General features: G+C 32.8%; 7 protein-coding genes across 7 annotated transcripts; 5 read left to right on the top strand and 2 right to left on the bottom strand.

Moving 5' to 3' along the window:
* Nucleotides 1–83: 83 nt before the first annotated feature.
* On the top strand, nucleotides 84–971 carry BX664DRAFT_334583 (AMMECR1 domain-containing protein). Its single transcript, XM_051545730.1, has 3 exons — nucleotides 84–219; nucleotides 291–407; nucleotides 467–971. Exons 1-3 carry the CDS (start codon nucleotides 110–112, stop codon nucleotides 915–917), a joined length of 678 nt encoding a protein of 225 aa, XP_051400895.1. The 5' UTR covers nucleotides 84–109; the 3' UTR covers nucleotides 918–971.
* Nucleotides 907–2,515, top strand: BX664DRAFT_334584 (adaptin ear-binding coat-associated protein 1). The gene is made up of 7 exons (XM_051545731.1): nucleotides 907–1,083; nucleotides 1,154–1,193; nucleotides 1,330–1,436; nucleotides 1,523–1,621; nucleotides 1,689–1,770; nucleotides 1,844–1,961; nucleotides 2,050–2,515. The coding sequence occupies exons 1-7, from the start codon at nucleotides 1,035–1,037 to the stop codon at nucleotides 2,194–2,196; spliced, it is 642 nt and encodes a 213-aa protein (XP_051400896.1). The 5' UTR covers nucleotides 907–1,034; the 3' UTR covers nucleotides 2,197–2,515.
* A 2,446-nt stretch (nucleotides 2,516–4,961) lies between these two features.
* On the bottom strand, nucleotides 4,962–5,820 carry BX664DRAFT_334588 (ubiquitin-related domain-containing protein). Its single transcript, XM_051545732.1, has 4 exons — nucleotides 5,726–5,820; nucleotides 5,622–5,639; nucleotides 5,436–5,548; nucleotides 4,962–5,347 (listed from the first exon to the last, which is right to left on the bottom strand). Exons 1-4 carry the CDS (start codon nucleotides 5,741–5,743, stop codon nucleotides 5,260–5,262), a joined length of 237 nt encoding a protein of 78 aa, XP_051400897.1. The 5' UTR covers nucleotides 5,744–5,820; the 3' UTR covers nucleotides 4,962–5,259.
* Nucleotides 5,821–6,357: 537 nt separating this feature from the next.
* BX664DRAFT_334589 (uncharacterized protein) lies at nucleotides 6,358–7,601 on the bottom strand. The gene has a single exon (XM_051545733.1). It carries the CDS (start codon nucleotides 7,529–7,531, stop codon nucleotides 6,830–6,832), a length of 702 nt encoding a protein of 233 aa, XP_051400898.1. The 5' UTR covers nucleotides 7,532–7,601; the 3' UTR covers nucleotides 6,358–6,829.
* A 149-nt stretch (nucleotides 7,602–7,750) lies between these two features.
* Nucleotides 7,751–9,205, top strand: BX664DRAFT_281482 (uncharacterized protein). The gene is made up of 4 exons (XM_051541524.1): nucleotides 7,751–7,947; nucleotides 8,040–8,401; nucleotides 8,467–8,552; nucleotides 8,671–9,205. Exons 1-4 carry the CDS (start codon nucleotides 7,787–7,789, stop codon nucleotides 8,983–8,985), a joined length of 924 nt encoding a protein of 307 aa, XP_051400899.1. The 5' UTR covers nucleotides 7,751–7,786; the 3' UTR covers nucleotides 8,986–9,205.
* Nucleotides 9,206–12,023: 2,818 nt separating this feature from the next.
* BX664DRAFT_334592 (succinate dehydrogenase flavoprotein subunit 1) lies at nucleotides 12,024–14,597 on the top strand. Its single transcript, XM_051545734.1, has 6 exons — nucleotides 12,024–12,093; nucleotides 12,192–12,204; nucleotides 12,330–12,424; nucleotides 12,498–12,665; nucleotides 12,736–12,970; nucleotides 13,090–14,597. Exons 1-6 carry the CDS (start codon nucleotides 12,058–12,060, stop codon nucleotides 14,487–14,489), a joined length of 1,947 nt encoding a protein of 648 aa, XP_051400900.1. The 5' UTR covers nucleotides 12,024–12,057; the 3' UTR covers nucleotides 14,490–14,597.
* Nucleotides 14,598–15,212: 615 nt separating this feature from the next.
* Nucleotides 15,213–16,947, top strand: BX664DRAFT_379599 (maintenance of mitochondrial structure and function-domain-containing protein). The gene is made up of 8 exons (XM_051548865.1): nucleotides 15,213–15,330; nucleotides 15,401–15,468; nucleotides 15,570–15,701; nucleotides 15,799–15,887; nucleotides 15,957–16,200; nucleotides 16,295–16,488; nucleotides 16,577–16,732; nucleotides 16,822–16,947. The coding sequence occupies exons 1-8, from the start codon at nucleotides 15,239–15,241 to the stop codon at nucleotides 16,837–16,839; spliced, it is 993 nt and encodes a 330-aa protein (XP_051400901.1). The 5' UTR covers nucleotides 15,213–15,238; the 3' UTR covers nucleotides 16,840–16,947.
* Nucleotides 16,948–17,512: the final 565 nt, after the last annotated feature.

A 17,512-nucleotide genomic window follows, 5' to 3' on the forward strand; every position in this document is an offset into this window, starting at 1 on the left:
ATTGTTTCCCAGTCCAACAAACGTCTTTCCTTTTTTTTTCTTTTTTTTTTTCCCCTTCTTATCCCCTCTCTCTCTCTTTTTTTTTTTTTTTTTATTTATCTATTATACCATGACAAAGAAGGATGTATCAGAAAACCATTGTTTCTATTGCTTTGATGTTTTAGAAGCATTTTTGGAGAACAAACCTATACCAAAGGCTTCCTTTCCTGATGATGCTTAGTAAGTTACGTATACCTCATTAGTTTTGTTACAAATAAGAAGATAAGGACTTACCCAATTCTTCTCTGAAGTCCACTCTTTATTACATGGCATAGTAAATTCAAAGGACATCGTGAACTCCGGGGATGCATAGGCAACTTTCATCCATTACCATTACGAAAGGGATTACAACAGTATGCTTTAACAAGGTAAGTTTATAGTTATGAACTAATCCAGGATTATTATTAATATTTATTTCTTTTATAAGTGCTTTAAATGATAGACGGTTTTCCCCTATTGAATTGACGGAAATGCCTCATTTGGATTGTGCTGTATCATTACTTACTGATTTTGAATTAGCCAAGGATTATCTGGATTGGGATATTGGAAAACATGGTATTTGGATAGAATTCTCACTAGTAGATGATGATGATGATAATAATATTCTATATGGAAGAAGACGACGAAGATCATCGAAAACAACAACAACAGCAACCTATTTACCAGAAGTTATAGGGGAACAAGGATGGACAAAGGAAGAAGCAATAGATTCATTATTGAGAAAAGGTGGTTATCATCGACATATCACTGAAGCCAAACGGAAATCTATCATCTTGACTCGTTATCAATCTCAAAAGATCACTCGTACTTATGCCGATTATCGTACTCATTGTGCTTTACGTGAAGGTGAAACATTGACCCTCTCCAGCGGTGCTTGAATTACATTTGGGAGCTATCTTTTTCTTAAATAAAAAAAGAAATCCTTTAAAACTATTTTGTGTTGTCTTTCTTTTCATTATATCTTTAGACTTTTTATTATTATATTATTTTATTTTATGGATACTGACTTTGAAAGTGTACTTCTTGTTATTCGAGAATGTTTTGGTAAGGACATAGAATATAATTTATCTTTAGATGCTAATCACTCTTCTTTTTTTTTTTTTTTCATCTTTAGTATATAAAATCCCTCCTCGTACAGCAGCCAGAGGCTATAGGTAGAATTAAATACAATTCAAAAAAAAAAAAAAAAAAAAAATATGGCATTCAAAATAAGAAAAGGAAAAACTAAATATTAACCTACCTCCCTTTTTTTTTTTTTCTTTCTTTTCTTTTTTTCTTTTTTTTTTGTAGAGCATCGGAATGGGGTGATCTTGCCACATCTTTTTTATGGAAAGGTCGACTACGTATTATGAGTAAAGGACAAGCCTGTTTTATTCGTCTTGAAGACAATGAATCTGGTGAGAGAAAAATTTGAATAAATATAAATATTGTTTAGTGACTTGATACTGAAAATTCTTTTTTTTTTTATTGATCTACTCTTTAGGCGAAGTCTTTGCTGTTTGTCCATATGATCCAGCCTCAAATTCAGTAGAAGCAGTACTTGATTCAAGTCGATATTTTGTACTTAAGATCGAAAATGAAGGTAAAATAAGAAAAGAATGAACTTAATGGTTACTGATAATGTGATGACTTTTTTTTTTATTTTAAAGGTCGCCATGCATTTATAGGTATGGGATTCCAGGAACGAAGTGATGCATTCGATTTTAATGTGGCTTTACAAGATTTTACAAAGTAAGTACAATAATATAATGTTGATGAAAATAGTTATCTAACGAATATGATTTTTTTTTCTTTCTTTCTATAGGCAAATCAACGCAGAAAAACAATCTGAACGTCGAGCAAAAGAAGTGGACAATACACCAAAGAAGGATTATAGTTTGAAGGATGGTCAAACTATTAATATTAGTATTGGAAATGTGGGTGTAAGTCATATGAAGAACTTTATATGTTTGTATATATCAAATAGTTTATGGCTGATTCCTTTTTTTTTTTTTCACAATTGGAACTTAGAAACGATCACGAACACGTCCATCCGAAAATCCTTCATCCAATTTTTCTGGTGGTATGGTTCCATTGATTCCTCCTCCTCCTTCTGCAGCCCAAGTCAAACAACAACAACAACAACAACAACAACAACAACATAGCCTTTTTCAATAAAGAATCACGATCTATTTTTTTTTTCAACTTCATTATCTTTTTGCTATCACCAATCACCTTACTCTTCAATCATGGATGGTTAACCCCTATGATACTGGATTGTCGTTTATGTATGTCCTTAGTGTACTTAGTATATTTTTATCCTATCCACTTGGGTTGATGTCAATAAAGGCTTCCTGTCTTTTATCTGTATATATATAGGTACGCGTGTCTTTAGGGAAATGATATGATTGTGGATATAGAGTTTATGTATAAAAGAATGACAGTTGATGTAGAGTTTCGTGTCGTTTTAGATGGTACAACTCATGGTTAAAATCAGAACAAACAGAAATGTTGGTTGAGAAATAAATCTTTTTTTTTTTTTTATTTCATTACACACACACATACCTTTTTTTTTTTTTTTATTAATCCTCTTCTTTTATGATTGGCATATCTCTTAAATAATAATAATAAGAATGAAATTGATTATCTATTTGTATTTACTACTGATAATTATTCATATCACATTTGCAACATTTGGGGCATTTAAATCTGTGAATGAAAAAATCATAAAATTGGAAGATGATGAAATCCATCAGTTTGATCTACATATTACACAAGAATACATCAATCCTGATTGTTCAAATCATACCATTCAAAGTTATGTTGTCAATCATCAGTCTCCTGGACCTGTTATTATGGTGACCAAGGGTGATCGTGTACGTGTTAGGATACATAACGAACTACCATCCACTCCTTCCACTTATGATCATCATATGAATCAATCGGATGTCACTATCCATTTTCATGGCATCCGTCAATACCAATCCATTCAATCGGATGGCGTACCTTTTCTTACACAGTTACCAGTTAAAGCAGGCGAAATATACGTACACGATTTCCGTGTTGTGAATCAATCGGGTACTTTCTTTTATCACGCTCATGTTGGCCTGAAGGAACAAACCATTTTTGGTGCATTTATTATCAAGGATCCAGAAACCATCCAGTATCCATTTCAATATGATGATGAACGTCTTCTTCAATTGAGTGAATGGTGGCATCAATCTGTACCTGATTTCGAACATTACATTATGGGGCATCATTTTGATGGAATACCAGAATCTATTAGTGTCTTGATGAATGGACAAACGGTATTTAATCCTGACGAAATAAAAAATGATGATGATTGTCTGGGCTATCATGTATTGCAAGTGGAACCAAATAAAACGTATCGTTTAAGAATCATCGGCGCGACTACCTTCCGTGCGTTTAGTTTTGCCATTGCTCATCATAACCTAACCATCGTTGAGGTCGACGGAGATTTAACTCAACCATATACCGTCGATGTATTAGAAGTGGCTTCTGGTCAACGCTTCTCCGTTCTTTTACATACTGATCAACCACCGAGGGATTATTTAATGGATACACAAAGAAAATGGGCTGATAGTACAGTGGATCGTAGTAGTAATGGTAAAGGTATATTACGTTATATGACTGACGGTAGCCAAGGGCAACCATCATCAACATCATCACCATCATCACCATCATCACCATCATCACCATCATCACCATCATCACCATCATCACCATCATCACCATCATCACCATCATCACCATCATCACCATCATCATCATCATCATCATCATCATCATCATCATCATCATCATCATCATCATCATCATCATCATCATCATCATCATCATCATCATCATCATCATCTAGTGGATACCAACAACAAAAAAAAACATCATCCATCCTTCCCAATAATCATAATTCTATGAAGCTTCCTCAAGATGTCATCAAAGAATTTCTTATACCCCAAGAAGAAATGGAGATACCAGGATGGATCTGGGGCAAGCTGGATTCTTTATCTGATATTGATCCAGCTTTATTACAACCACCATCAAGAACATTGATTTTTAAAAGTACCAATATACGATTTGCAGATGGCACTGAGCGATGGTTCATCAACGATAAATCATACGTAGAATCAGCCATCCCTATTTTATCTCAATTGGTACATGGCAAAAGAAGAGCCCCATCACACCTTCATCATGATCATCATCCACCACAACCTTGTAATAATACTAATACCACTACTACTACTACTAATAATAATAGTCGACAAGCTGTCATCAATGATGATGACGATCATGATGGCTATGATCCAATGCTAGGTACATATCCATTAGCACACAATGAAGTGGTTGATTTAGTATTACAATCCACACATATTCCAGGTGATCCTTGTCGTTCCCATCCGTATCATACACATGGTCATTCTCATTGGGCAATTGCATATGGTCCAGGTGAATATAGTGATGCAAAATATGGTGATTGGCGATCATCTAAAGTGCCTGTGTATAAAGATATTTCAATGGTTTATCCATGGATCGATCCTGAATTGGAAGTCAATCCTAACGGATCATTAAAAACTACCCCTGTTCCTTGTGGATGGACTAAAATAAGACTTGTTGCTGTAAGTACTCCTTTTTTTTTTTTTTTTTTTTTTTTTTTTTTTTTTTTTTTTTTTTTTTAATTGTTCATGTATCCTTTTTGTAATTAACATGATTATCATCTATCCTATAGGACAATCCTGGTATTTGGGCGGTACATTGTCATAATACACCACATATGATGATGGGAATGGCATTTGTATTGGAAGAAGCACAAGAACTCATCCCTCTGCGAAATGTATTGGCTGATCCTGATTCCCCTTCTAATTTAACAATAGATAAATAGTGAATCCTGATTCATCAATAGAGCCATAAAGTTGTTACTGTTTGATATTGTTGTAGCTGTTTTTATTACAAGAAGTAAAAAAAAAAAAAAATAAATGAGAGGAAATGGGAAGTATATGATAAAAGAGGAAGAAGGGAAGATAAAAGACAAAAAGAAAAAAAAAAGAAACAAGCTATACTATATCCATTGATATCGCGAACCGATCCTGTTGTTTCAATGATTGTAATTGTAAGATATGTTTCCTGATGATGAATGTATATATGTTGTTTGCATGTGTGTGTGTGTGTAGAGTAAATAATAATAATAATAACAGTTTCTAGGTATACCATCTACAAAAAAAATCAATAATCACCACCACGAAGAGCCAATACCAAATGCAATACAGAACCACCTTCAATAGTATAATGATTTGCTGTCATATCATCAGCCCTATCCACCAAAAAAAAAAAAAAAAAAAAAAAAAAAAAGAAAACATCGTTAATGTCTTCTCATCCTTATAACAAACTAAATAACTTACATTTGTTTGCCACCATAAATCAAACGTTGTTGAGGAGGAGGAATACCTTCTTTTTCTTCTACACGTTCTTTGATGCGAGCAATAGTATCGTTGGGTTCAATATCTATTTCAATCTATTTTCAAAAGAAAGTGAGTGGCTATTAGTGATGATCAAATAAACATGTTTTTGAATTAAAAAGAACATACTTCTTTGCCAGTAAGAGTCTAATGAATTATTTTTTTTTTTTAAAAAAAAAGGTCAAGCTATAGTTAATGTATTGTCATCTTCTTTTCTTTTGATAAATTGTTACCTTAACTTTAATAAACATTGTGAATATGGAAAAGAGTTTTTTTAAAAAAAATAATAAGAAATAAAACTAAAAATAAATAAAAAAAACAAATGGAAAGAAAAGGGAGCTTACGCGCTTCCAGTTATCTTCCAATCGTCTTTTATACTTTTGAATCTCCGTAATAACCATCCTGAAAATATCTACGTAAGCTTGTTTGTTATAGATCTATACTTTGATGGATGATAAACATAGTACTAGTAAGTGTCTTCCTTAGGCTATACTATAAACTGATTTTCATTTTAGCTATCTACTTGTAATAATAAGTAAAATGATAGGATTGGAAAAGGTTGATCATTGGGATCTGCATAAAAAAAAAAAAAAAGCTATCTACATAAGCTATTCCGCTTGAGTTTTAAGAGAAATATTATGGTCAGAGTCATTGTTATTGTTATTACTCACTCCTTTTTTAGGTTTGCTTTTCGATTCATCCAAATAAAAAGGATTTGTGTGTCTAAAGATTTACAACCAATCATAATTGACTCTCAGGGACCAAAAAAAAAAAAAAGTATGGCCAGTGGACGCTTTTATCACACTTTTTTTTTTTTTCCTTTTTCTCATTTTCGCTTTTATATACTTTTCTTTTCTTTTCTTTTCTTTTCTTCTTTTTATATATTTTGAATAAACGATCAGTTCCTTTTTTTTTTGTTTTGTTTTATATTCAACTAGATACCCTTATATATATATCAAACTATATTCACCTGTTTGTCTTTTCATATTGTTATCGACAACTGGTTCTATATTATTCCCTTCTTATGTATGGACAACATCACCGGTCAAGGTCATTCTCTCATTTTCCACAAGACTATTCCAATATGCAACAAAATTTTCCTCCCGGCATGGTTGGCGGCATGAACAATCCTCAACAACAACAACAGCAAGAAATACCAAAGCAGCAGCAACAACAACAACAACAACAACAAGCTTCAGGTAGTGTTACAGCACCTTCTTCTCCTTCTGATCCTTCGTCACAACCTAACACACCTCATCCAACCAATATGGAACAACAACAAGGTGGTGGCGTGATTGATAATCTCTTACGACGTATGAGAGACGCGGCTGGAATTACTAATGCTGGAATGATAGCGGCTGGATATAGTGGACCAATGATGGGAAATATGATGATGAATGGTGGTAATAATGGTAATGGTGGTACAAATCCAACAGAAGAATTATTATTCCAACAGCAGCAACAACAACAACAGCAACAACAAGTACAACAACAACAGCAACAATATCAACAACAACAATTGATGATGATGATGGCAGGTGGACCAGCACAAGCAGCATTAATGCAACAACAACAAATGCATGGTATGATGACAGGTGGAGGAATTTTTGGAATGAATCCTTATATGATGAACGGATATCAACAACAACAACCACACCATTTAGGGATGATGAATAGTGCCATGAACTATATGAATCCTTATAATATCCAACAGCAACAGATGTATGGCAATTCAATATATGGTAATTCAATGTATGGTAATTCAATGTATGGTAATTCGTTGTATGGTCAAGGAACTCCTGGGATGATTGGTAATAATTCAATGTATGGTTATGGGAATTCATTGTATGGCTATGGTAACTCAATTTATAATGGTAATTCAATGTATGGAAACAATAGTATGATATCTCCTTACGACTATATGGATAATAGTGGTGCTTATCCATATTCATCTTATTATCGTACAACTGACCCTTATCAATCACATGCATATGGAACCCGGTCAAGTTTTGGTATGGGCTATTCTCCTTACGATACATATTCAAAACGTCTATATTATCCTGAACGATCTTCTTCTGTTAAAAATCTTTGGTCAAGGGAATATTATTAGGTTTTTTTTTTTTTTTTTTTTTTTTTTTTTTTTTTTTTTTTTTTTTTTTTTTTTTTTTTTTTTTTTTTTTTTTACACACTTTTATATATATATCGTAAAACTGAAATAATAAACTCTTTGTTCTCTTCGTTTCAACTGCCGCCTTTTTTTTTTTTTTGATAACCTTTCTCTCTTTATTCTTTACATGGTTTACTTGTTTTATTGTTGTTATCTTTTACGATCTCTTCATCCAAACTATCAAAATAAAGTATATGTAGGTTCTACACCTGATCCCATTAAGCGACTTCGACAACATAATGGTGATCTTACTCAAGGGGCTTATAAAACAGAAAAACGTAGGCCATGGTATGTAACCAAAAAAAAAAAAAAAAGAACGGTTTTCCCATTCTTGAATATTATATAACTTTTTTTTTTTTATTTTATTCTTATAACAAAAGGGAAATGGTACTTTTTGTTTATGGGTTTCCCAGTCAACAATCTGCATTACAGTTCGAATGGGCTTGGCAACATCCAACAAAGTCAAGGCATACAAAACGACAATGTATTTATGAAACAGCACAAAGTAAACTTGGACCACCTGCTCATGCCAATCTCTATTTCACCAAACTACGCGCTCTCTATGATCTTTTATGCACAAAACCTTTTACTCGTTGGCCACTCAAGATTCATTTTATGACTTTATCACATCAAGTATTATTTTTAACTGAAGCTCCTTCTGGTTGTTTGACTAATTTACCATCACAACTTTATTTATCCAATGGACCGATGCAAGATTTAATCAGTTTTATTGATCCATCTGGTAAAATAATATATACATATATATAAAAATATATAGATGAACTCATGTCTATTTTTAAATCTTAGACAGCGACGATCCTTCTGCAGGGTGGTTTGACGATCTACCCAACGACATTGATTGCCATGTGTGCCGATTAGCCATGAACAAAAAAGTAAGTGATTAAATGACAAATATAGGTTATGTTTACATAATTGGATAGACAAAAAACATTCTAACTACTTTCTATTTTCGGTGTTATGTGGGGATCTTTTTTTTTTTTTTTCTCGCAGGCAACGGACCGATATGTATGCTGTCCTGGCAATTACTCTCAATCATGCATAATGGTGGCTCATCTTACATGTTTAGCCAATTTATTTCTATCGAATGATGTTTCCTGCAATTTAATTCCTGTGGAAGGTCAATGTCCTGCATGTGCTACTCGATTGGTATGGGGCGATTTGATTTACGATATGCAATTACGAAAAATACGATACAATAGTAGTATAGCAAATGATGATAATAACAATGATGAGATCAACAAGGATAATGATGATGGTAGTGGTGGTGCTAACAATCATGACTTGAATGACAATGATACTACATAGGGCAAAATTACTTGATGGGAAAATATCAACAAATAGTGATTCAGTATGGAATACATAGATCATAAACAGTAATGATTCATTCATTTCAACAATGGATAGACAAATGATATCTCGGTTTTAACTTTATTCTTATGATACCCCCGCTCTTCTTTTAGAATAATTTATTTACTCAAATACCTATTTTATTTTATTTTTTTTAATAAAGACGTATCTATATATGATGATGATAATGAATGGAATCAGATGATATCAACAGGGATTTACAGAATGATGATGACACTAATGAACGGATAGGATGCTTACTGTAAAAGGAGTCTACTCCTTTATTTATATTGGGGAATTAGAAAAAAAAAAAAAAAGCTTCTGAATAGAATTTCACCCTATTATTTGAACAATCCAAGGATCAAGTGTAGATGTCATAAAAACCCTTTTTTTGACTTATTATAATTAAGGGTATGAATGACTGTGGCTCGTTTCATGTTCAAAAGAGGAAATTGGACAGGATGATCACCCCAAAAGAAATGAATGACAGGACTTGCAGATATATATATATATATAAAATAGAAGGCTGAAGAGACTTTATTGTGGATTTCTCCTTTTTAGTTTCCCCAGTTTTGAAAGGTAGGATGATATTCATACAGAATATGATGATGGCATGATGCACCAAAAAGGAAATAATTTTGTATTTTATTTTAAGGTTCAGGTGGATGAGGAGAACAAAAAGAACAAAGACCCGAAATAATGGTTCAACATCTTTTTTTTTTTTTTTTTGAATGTGGTTTTTGATGGGATGATATCCGGAGCTATGAGCTTGAAAGGTAATTGGCGTAACGTTTACAAAACAAAAACAAAAAAAAAAAACAATAATATTATTCACGACAACAAAAAAAAAAAAAAAAAAAAGAGATGAAGAATGCAAGAAGAAGATTAATATACTATTTGTTTATTTTTTTTTTTTTTTTGTTGTTAGTTTGCACAAAAATGCAGGATAATCATTAATCAAAACGCACGTTCATTGGAATAATCATCAGCAAAAAAGGATATTACGGCAAGCTGACTAGATGTGGTAATTCCACGGGAGCACATCGTTAGTAATGCAGAAAAAAAAGCTTAAAAAAAATAGAGATGCCAAGGGATCTATTCACTTGCCACTTTAGTTTTTACTGTTCTATCTACTCTTTTTTTTTTTTTATAACATTCGTGGCGTATTCGATCTTCTACATATATAATATACATATACACTTTGAGTTTGAGCGGAGAGAAAAGGAGAAGGGATGTTGAGTCAAAAGACTTCATACTTATTTCACTATATAAATCAAATCATCCTTTCCTTTTTTTTTTCTTTTTTTTTTTTCTTTTCTTTTCTTTGATATCATTCAACATTTCATTATTAAACCGTTCTTGGTTTTCCTTTCATTGTTTTGTTTGAAAGAAAAACTGATTGATAATCATTGGTGTACATGAGTTATCGATGGACCAATGATACGATCGATTCTTCTATTCCATCATCAACAATAAATAAATCAAGATCATCATCATCATCAACATCATCATCATCTTCTTCTTCATCATCATCATCACCATCAGCATCACATCCATCATCATCCGTATCATCACCAACACAATCCTCTCAGCATACTATGCCGATTACTCTGTCAACCAGTTATCCTTCTATTGGTCCATCGTCCTTCTCACAAGAAGAACAACAAATTCATTCAGTGGATTCATCCAATCCATTTCATCATCATCATCAACGTGAAGTTACTGTTGTCATGTCCCATCAGTCAAATCCACATGGTTCAAGAGGGAAAAAAAGAAAAGGGGGATCATCACGCGAAAATGTGAATCAGCATCGAATGGATCAACCCTTTGCCACTACTCAACAACAACAACAGAAAAGATCACTTCCACTGACCAATGATGAATCTCCTGATATTCAAGATATGGAAATGGAACTCGATTTTCTTAAAGGGGAATGTTCTACGATTACCATCATTCTTTCCTCTTTACGTACAGCTTTTTTAAGGGATGGCACTGACACATTCAATAACACGTTTTCAGTATCATCATCATCATCTACATCATCATCTACATCATCATCTCCATCATCTTCATCTCCATCATCTTCAACAGTATCATCACATCAAAAACAACAATTACAACTACAATCTCAACGAAAAGCAGATATGGAAAAGGAAATGAGAGTAGGATATGATGACCTTATGCTACAAGTACGACAATTGGAGAAAAAGGTTTATGCTTTGGAACATAAAATACAACAAATCTCAATGGCTCAAAACAAAAGGTCAAAAGCTTGATTGATTATGATTATTGTTACCATCACTCTCTATATATATTATAGTTATATGAAAGCTCTTTATATGTATATATGTATGGATCATCCTTATAAGGTAAGAAATAAGCTTCATTGACCGGTGATTAAAAAAAAAAAAAAAAGAATCGAAAGAACTTATATTTTCTTCTTATAGTAAAAAAATTACGCACCTATTCGGTATCCTTTATGAATCAATAACAAATCTTTTTTTTTTTTTCTTATCATCATTCTCATTATTGTTATTTATTATTATATCTATTGTTTCTTATGATATTTCTAAATACAGAAATCACTTATGTATATATTACTTTTGAAAATAAAATAAAAAAAAAAAAAAACTTATTCACTGAATGACATGTGACGATTGGCTCTTTGAACGTGGCGTCCACTACTACTACTATGTTGATGCGGAAATTGAATAATTTTATACCCATGTCGTCAAAGTTCTCTCTGAAGTTTGTCTCCCTTCTTATTTTCTTGACGGGGGTAGCTGGTACAAAGTTTTTTTTTTTCTTTCACTTTTTACTTGTTACTGTGCGGGCGGTTTCTGAAAATAGGCCATCCTTTCGTTTACACTTCCCTTTTTTTTTTTTTTCTTCACCAGTCCTGTTTTCTTTCTTTTCTCTCTTTATTTCTTTCTCCACAAATTCACAACCCCCCCACTCTTTGTTTTTTTTTTCTTTTTTTTTTTCTTCTTTTTTTCTTTTTTTTTTCTTTTTGATTCTTGAAGGGCAACCATGTTGAAACTTTTACAATCTACCTCTCCCATGACTGTAAGTTTTATGGATCATAGTTCATTTATATCATATTTGTTTTATTCCATATTTTGAAATTGATTTTTTTTTTTACTGTTTGTTTATCCATTAACTAGGTACGCGCCTCACGTATGTATTAACAATATCAATCCAAAAAAGAAAGAAAAGAAAAAGATAAAACCTAGGAATGATACAAAAAAAAAAAAAAAAAGAAATACTGATTTTTTTTTTTATAAATGATTGAATGAAAATAGGTACAGTCGGTCGTTTGGCTATTCGTGGTCTTCACCATTCCAAACCTTCTATGCAAGTTATGGCTTCTCAACCTTTGAATGCTAAGGAAGCTACTGTAAGTTTATCCTACTATAAAGGTATTGTGTATAAACGTAATCTCATTTTATTTTATTTTTTTTCTATCATAGGGTTCCATTGCTAGTAAATACCCCATCATTGATCATGAATATGATGCTGTTGTTGTTGGTGCTGGTGGTGCTGGTCTTCGTGCTGCTTTTGGTCTTGCTGAAGCTGGTTTGAATACTGCTTGTATTACCAAGTTGTTCCCTACTCGTTCTCACACTGTTGCTGCTCAAGTAAGTTAATATATATATTATATAATCATATACTTACTTTGTATTTTTTTTTTTTTTTATATTTTCTTAGGGTGGTATCAATGCTGCTCTTGGTAATATGACCGAAGATGATTGGAGATGGCATATGTATGATACCGTCAAAGGTTCTGATTGGCTTGGTGATCAAGATGCTATTCATTATATGTGTCGTGAAGCTCCCCATACTGTTTATGAACTTGAAAACTATGGTGTTCCATTCTCTCGAACTGAAGAAGGCAAGATCTATCAACGTGCTTTTGGTGGTCAAAGTTTGAAATTTGGCAAAGGTAAAAAAAAAAAAAAAAAAAAAAAGAAAAAGTGCTCCCCTTTTATAAGTTAGAATCATCAAAACCTTATTGATTCTAAAACTCTTAAATTCTTCCTTTTTTTCTTTATTTTATTTTAGGTGGTCAAGCTTATCGTTGTGCTGCTGTAGCTGATCGTACTGGTCATGCCATCCTTCACACTTTGTATGGTCAATCTCTTCGCCACAACACCAATTACTTTATCGAATATTTCGCTCTTGATTTGATTATGGAAGATGGTGAATGTAAGGGTGTCATTGCTTTGAACATGGAAGATGGTACTCTTCATCGATTCCGTTCTCACAAGACTGTTTTGGCTACTGGTGGTTATGGTCGTGCTTACTTCTCTTGTACTTCCGCTCATACTTGTACTGGTGATGGTAATGCTATGGTTGCCCGTGCTGGTCTCCCTCTTCAAGATCTTGAATTTGTTCAATTCCATCCTACTGGTATCTATGGTGCTGGTTGTTTGATTACTGAAGGTTCTCGTGGTGAAGGTGGTATTTTGATCAACAATGAAGGTGAACGTTTCATGGAACGCTATGCACCCACTGCCAAGGATCTTGCTTCTCGTGATGTGGTGTCTCGTGCTATGACTCTTGAAATCAAGGCTGGTCGTGGTGTTGGTCCTGAAAATGATCATATTTATCTCCAACTTCATCATTTACCTCCTGATGTTCTTCATGAACGTTTACCTGGTATTTCTGAAACTGCCGCTATTTTTGCTGGTGTGGATGTCACCAAGGAACCTATTCCTGTTTTGCCTACTGTCCATTACAACATGGGTGGTATTCCTACTCGTTACACTGGTGAAGTTTTACGTGTTGATGAAAATGGTCAAGATCAAGTGGTACCTGGTTTGTATGCTGCTGGTGAAGCTGCCTGTGTATCTGTACATGGTGCTAATCGTCTCGGTGCCAACTCTTTATTGGACATCGTTGTCTTTGGTCGTGCTGTTGCCCATCACATTGCTGAAAACTTGGAACCTAACACTCCCTTGAAACCCTTCGCTGCTGATGCTGGTGCCAAGACTATTGAAAACCTCGACAATTTACGCAATGCTAATGGTAATAAATCTACTGCTGAAATTCGTCTCAACATGCAAAAGGTGATGCAAGCCGATGCTGCTGTGTTCCGTACTCAAGAAACATTGGATCAAGGTTGTACTAAGATTGATAAGGTCTGGCAATCTTTCAGTGATGTCAAGGTGACTGATCGTGGTATGATCTGGAATACTGATTTGGTGGAAACTTTGGAACTTCAAAACTTGTTGACTTGTGCTTCTCAAACCATGCATGCTGCTGCTGTTCGTACTGAATCTCGTGGTGCTCATGCTCGTGATGATTATCCTGATCGTGATGATGAAAAATGGATGAAACATACCTTGTCCTGGCAAGATCAACAATCTGGTGATGTCAAACTTAGCTATCGTTCTGTCACTGAACATACTTTGGATGAAAATGAATGCAAGGCTGTTCCTCCCTTCGCCCGTGTCTATTAGATGATCCCTCTCTCCAATTCTCTTTTTCTTTTTCTTTTTTTTTTTATATATATATAGTTAATTAGTTTACCTGATTAGCTAGATTGTGATTATATTTTTTTGTTCTCTCTCTCTCTCTTTTTTTTTTTTTTAGTCTTCCATCGTCATTTGTTTTGTTATTATCATTATTTTTTTTTTTAAATACAATCTCTCTCTCTCTCTCCCCTTTATATTCACTATTCATACCGTCTAGTTATATATATATATACACTATATAAGAAGAAAGAAATTAAGATTAAAGAAAAAAAAATATTGATACAATAAAAAAAACCATCATTTTGCCAGTATTTTATTTATGATTTGTCTATGCCGAGAATGATCTTGATAGATGATCGTTGATCTCCAAAATAACTTGTTTCCCTTGGGATCTATGTATCTTGACTCCCATTTCGATGTGTGAAAAGAAGAAATGGAAAATAGTTAGTGTCATGATCATCTAAATATTATTTGTATATGTGCACTTACCAAAAAAAAAAAAAAAGAATCCAAACAGCAAGAAGACAGACAATCAGAGGCACAACAAGACCAAGAATAACGAGGAAACCGAGGAAACAAGAATCAAATCATGTGTTTTTTTATTAAGAGCATAATAATTTTTTCGCTTGACAAGACGGAGTGTTAATACAGGTGAATTCAAATTGTTACGCGTTAAAAATATTTCAATATGCTACTTTCTTTTTCTTTCTTTTTTTCTTTCTTTTTTCAGAAAAATGAATCCTATGACTACAACTGAAAGTTCATCGTTAGAACAACTACCCATTGTTTCTTCAATAGAAAGTAATTCTGGACTCTCTATATCAATGTAAATATAAACCGGAAACAGTTTGAATAATATGAACTAATCTAATATTCTTTTTTTTTTTTCTATCTAGTCATCCACTTGTCTTATTGAATATATCTGATCACTATACTAGAAGTAAACTGCAAAATCCAACAACAGGTAATGATGATAAGAATGATTATAAAGAAGGCAAGATCTGAAACGATATGTTGAGATAATAATATTTGGTTTACATACATTTTTTTTCTTTTCTGTTACAGTTAATATCTACGGTGCATTATTGGCTCAACAATCAGGACGGGATATTGATATTATCCATTCTTTTGAATTTTCTCTACAACAGGATGGAAAAAGCATTGATCAAGTTTATATGTCGACAAAACTCGAACAAAGTAAAATAATAATAATAATAATAATAAAAAAAGAAGTACAATGTATTTTTCTTCTCTGATATAATAATATTTAACCATTTGTTGATTGAATTATTAGTGAAACAAGTATTTCCAGAATTAGACTTTATGGGATGGTACACTACTGGTACAACACCTACAGAATTGGATTTGATAATACATGAACAAGTAAATGAAAGAAGAAGAGGATCATATGGATTCATGAATATCTGATTTTTTTCCCTTCTTTTTATATAGTTTTTATCAAGAAACGAGTCAAGTTTATTTTTACAACTTGATCCAAGTGCGATTACTGGAGAACATCACAAATCGTTACCTGTAGGCATGTATGAATCATTGTACGACACGAATCATGAACTTCACAAGCTGATGTTTGTAAAAACACCTTATAAAATTGAAACTAATGAAGCTGAACGGATTGCTGTGGATCATGTAGCCAAACCAGATATGTCAAGTATAGACTCAAGTCTCGGTAGTTCATGTAAGTATTTTTACTTTTTCATTTTTTTTTTTAACTGATGATTATATTCTTACCTTTTTCTTCTTCTTCTTTATTTCTTTGATTTCATTCTTAGTGGCTTCTTATATGACAACACAAAAAAATGCAGTTATTATGTTACATGCAAGGCTTCAATTTCTTCAAAAATATCTTCAAGATACAAAAACTGGTGCGATACCCACTGATCATGATATTCTTCGACAAATCTCCAGTATATGCTCACGATCGCCTGTTATTGACCAAAGTATTTTTGATGACCAGTTTTCTCGGGTAAAAAGAAAAAAAAAAAAGAAAAGAAAAAGAAGGACAAAATTTTGTTTCTCTTTAGCTCATGCAAACTCTACTTTTTTTTTTTTAGGAATACAATGATGTATTATTGGTCGGTTATTTAGCAAGTATTACAAAGGGAATTAATACAATCAATGATTTAGTGGACAAGTTCAACCTTGCTCATGGAACAACTAATTTACCAAGAACACAACAAGCAGGTTCTTCATCGAATCGAAAAGGACGGGTAAGTTTTTGCTTTTCTGGAAGTGGATGATGATTTTTATTCATGTCATCTCATCATTCTTTTTTTTCTTTTTTTATTTCCTTCTTTAGCGTTCACATGTTGTATGAAACCAATGAAACCTAGTGTACAAAACATTTTGGGTGTATATATATATGTATATGTATGTATGTGTGTGTTTTTTTTTATTATTATCTTGAAATAAACTAGTTTTTTTTTTTTTTTTTGATACTGTATTCTTTTTGTGGTTATTTTTTATTTGAAGTTTATAGTAAATGGTTGGATGATCGTACATATGGAAAAGAATGAATATGAACATTTATGATTATTTTGAAACGCAGCCACTCAATTTTTTTTTCTTTTTTGTCAAATGATGCACACTAAAATCGCCAACTTTTTTTTTTCTTTATTTATTATTACTTTTACATGAATACCCCATCAAAAACATATAGTTTATATCAGCAGAATAATAGTGCTAGGTCAAGATCACACTCACCTTTAACAGGACATTCATTTATCTGTCGACAAGATAGTGACATATCTTTATATAAAACATTAGAAGATCAAGCAAAGAAATCAGATGACGATAGTTTACTTGATGAGCAATGGACTCGAAAACAGTGGGAAGCTTTAGAATATTGGTACGATAAGATGGATCGACATTGTCAACGAGCATCAAGTAGTTTTTACAAACATGATAATATCTTATCTGATAAAGGAACACCTCTTTGGTCGAAGGAATATATTTTATGGCGATGTCAATGTTTAGATACCAATACAAAA

This window comes from Halteromyces radiatus, assembly GCF_025201355.1.
Source record: "Halteromyces radiatus strain CBS 162.75 chromosome Unknown BX664scaffold_4, whole genome shotgun sequence".
NCBI lineage: Eukaryota > Fungi > Mucoromycota > Mucoromycetes > Mucorales > Cunninghamellaceae > Halteromyces > Halteromyces radiatus.

Bases quoted from the DNA above. Each gene is read 5' to 3' on its own strand.
- BX664DRAFT_334584 (XM_051545731.1), top strand. From the start codon at position 1,035: ATGGATACTGACTTTGAAAGTGTACTTCTTGTTATTCGAGAATGTTTT. The intron at 1,771-1,843 runs GTAAGTACAATA...TTCTTTCTATAG, and splicing joins GCTTTACAAGATTTTACAAA to GCAAATCAACGCAGAAAAAC. The intron at 1,962-2,049 runs GTAAGTCATATG...ATTGGAACTTAG, and splicing joins TTAGTATTGGAAATGTGGGT to AAACGATCACGAACACGTCC.
- BX664DRAFT_379599 (XM_051548865.1), top strand. From the start codon at position 15,239: ATGAATCCTATGACTACAACTGAAAGTTCATCGTTAGAACAACTACCC. The intron at 15,331-15,400 runs GTAAATATAAAC...TTTTCTATCTAG, and splicing joins TCTGGACTCTCTATATCAAT to TCATCCACTTGTCTTATTGA. The intron at 15,469-15,569 runs GTAATGATGATA...TTTCTGTTACAG, and splicing joins ACTGCAAAATCCAACAACAG to TTAATATCTACGGTGCATTA.
- BX664DRAFT_334588 (XM_051545732.1), bottom strand. The intron at 5,348-5,435 runs GTAAGTTATTTA...TTTGGTGGATAG, and splicing joins ATTTATGGTGGCAAACAAAT to GGCTGATGATATGACAGCAA.
- BX664DRAFT_334589 (XM_051545733.1), bottom strand. From the start codon at position 7,531: ATGTATCGTAAGGAGAATAGCCCATACCAAAACTTGACCGGGTTCCAT.
- BX664DRAFT_281482 (XM_051541524.1), top strand. From the start codon at position 7,787: ATGGTTTACTTGTTTTATTGTTGTTATCTTTTACGATCTCTTCATCCA. The intron at 7,948-8,039 runs GTATGTAACCAA...TTATAACAAAAG, and splicing joins ACAGAAAAACGTAGGCCATG to GGAAATGGTACTTTTTGTTT. The intron at 8,553-8,670 runs GTAAGTGATTAA...TTTTTCTCGCAG, and splicing joins GATTAGCCATGAACAAAAAA to GCAACGGACCGATATGTATG.
- BX664DRAFT_334583 (XM_051545730.1), top strand. From the start codon at position 110: ATGACAAAGAAGGATGTATCAGAAAACCATTGTTTCTATTGCTTTGAT. The intron at 220-290 runs GTAAGTTACGTA...TCTTCTCTGAAG, and splicing joins TCCTTTCCTGATGATGCTTA to TCCACTCTTTATTACATGGC. The intron at 408-466 runs GTAAGTTTATAG...TTCTTTTATAAG, and splicing joins CAACAGTATGCTTTAACAAG to TGCTTTAAATGATAGACGGT.
- BX664DRAFT_334592 (XM_051545734.1), top strand. From the start codon at position 12,058: ATGTTGAAACTTTTACAATCTACCTCTCCCATGACT. The intron at 12,425-12,497 runs GTAAGTTTATCC...TTTCTATCATAG, and splicing joins TGAATGCTAAGGAAGCTACT to GGTTCCATTGCTAGTAAATA. The intron at 12,666-12,735 runs GTAAGTTAATAT...ATATTTTCTTAG, and splicing joins CTCACACTGTTGCTGCTCAA to GGTGGTATCAATGCTGCTCT.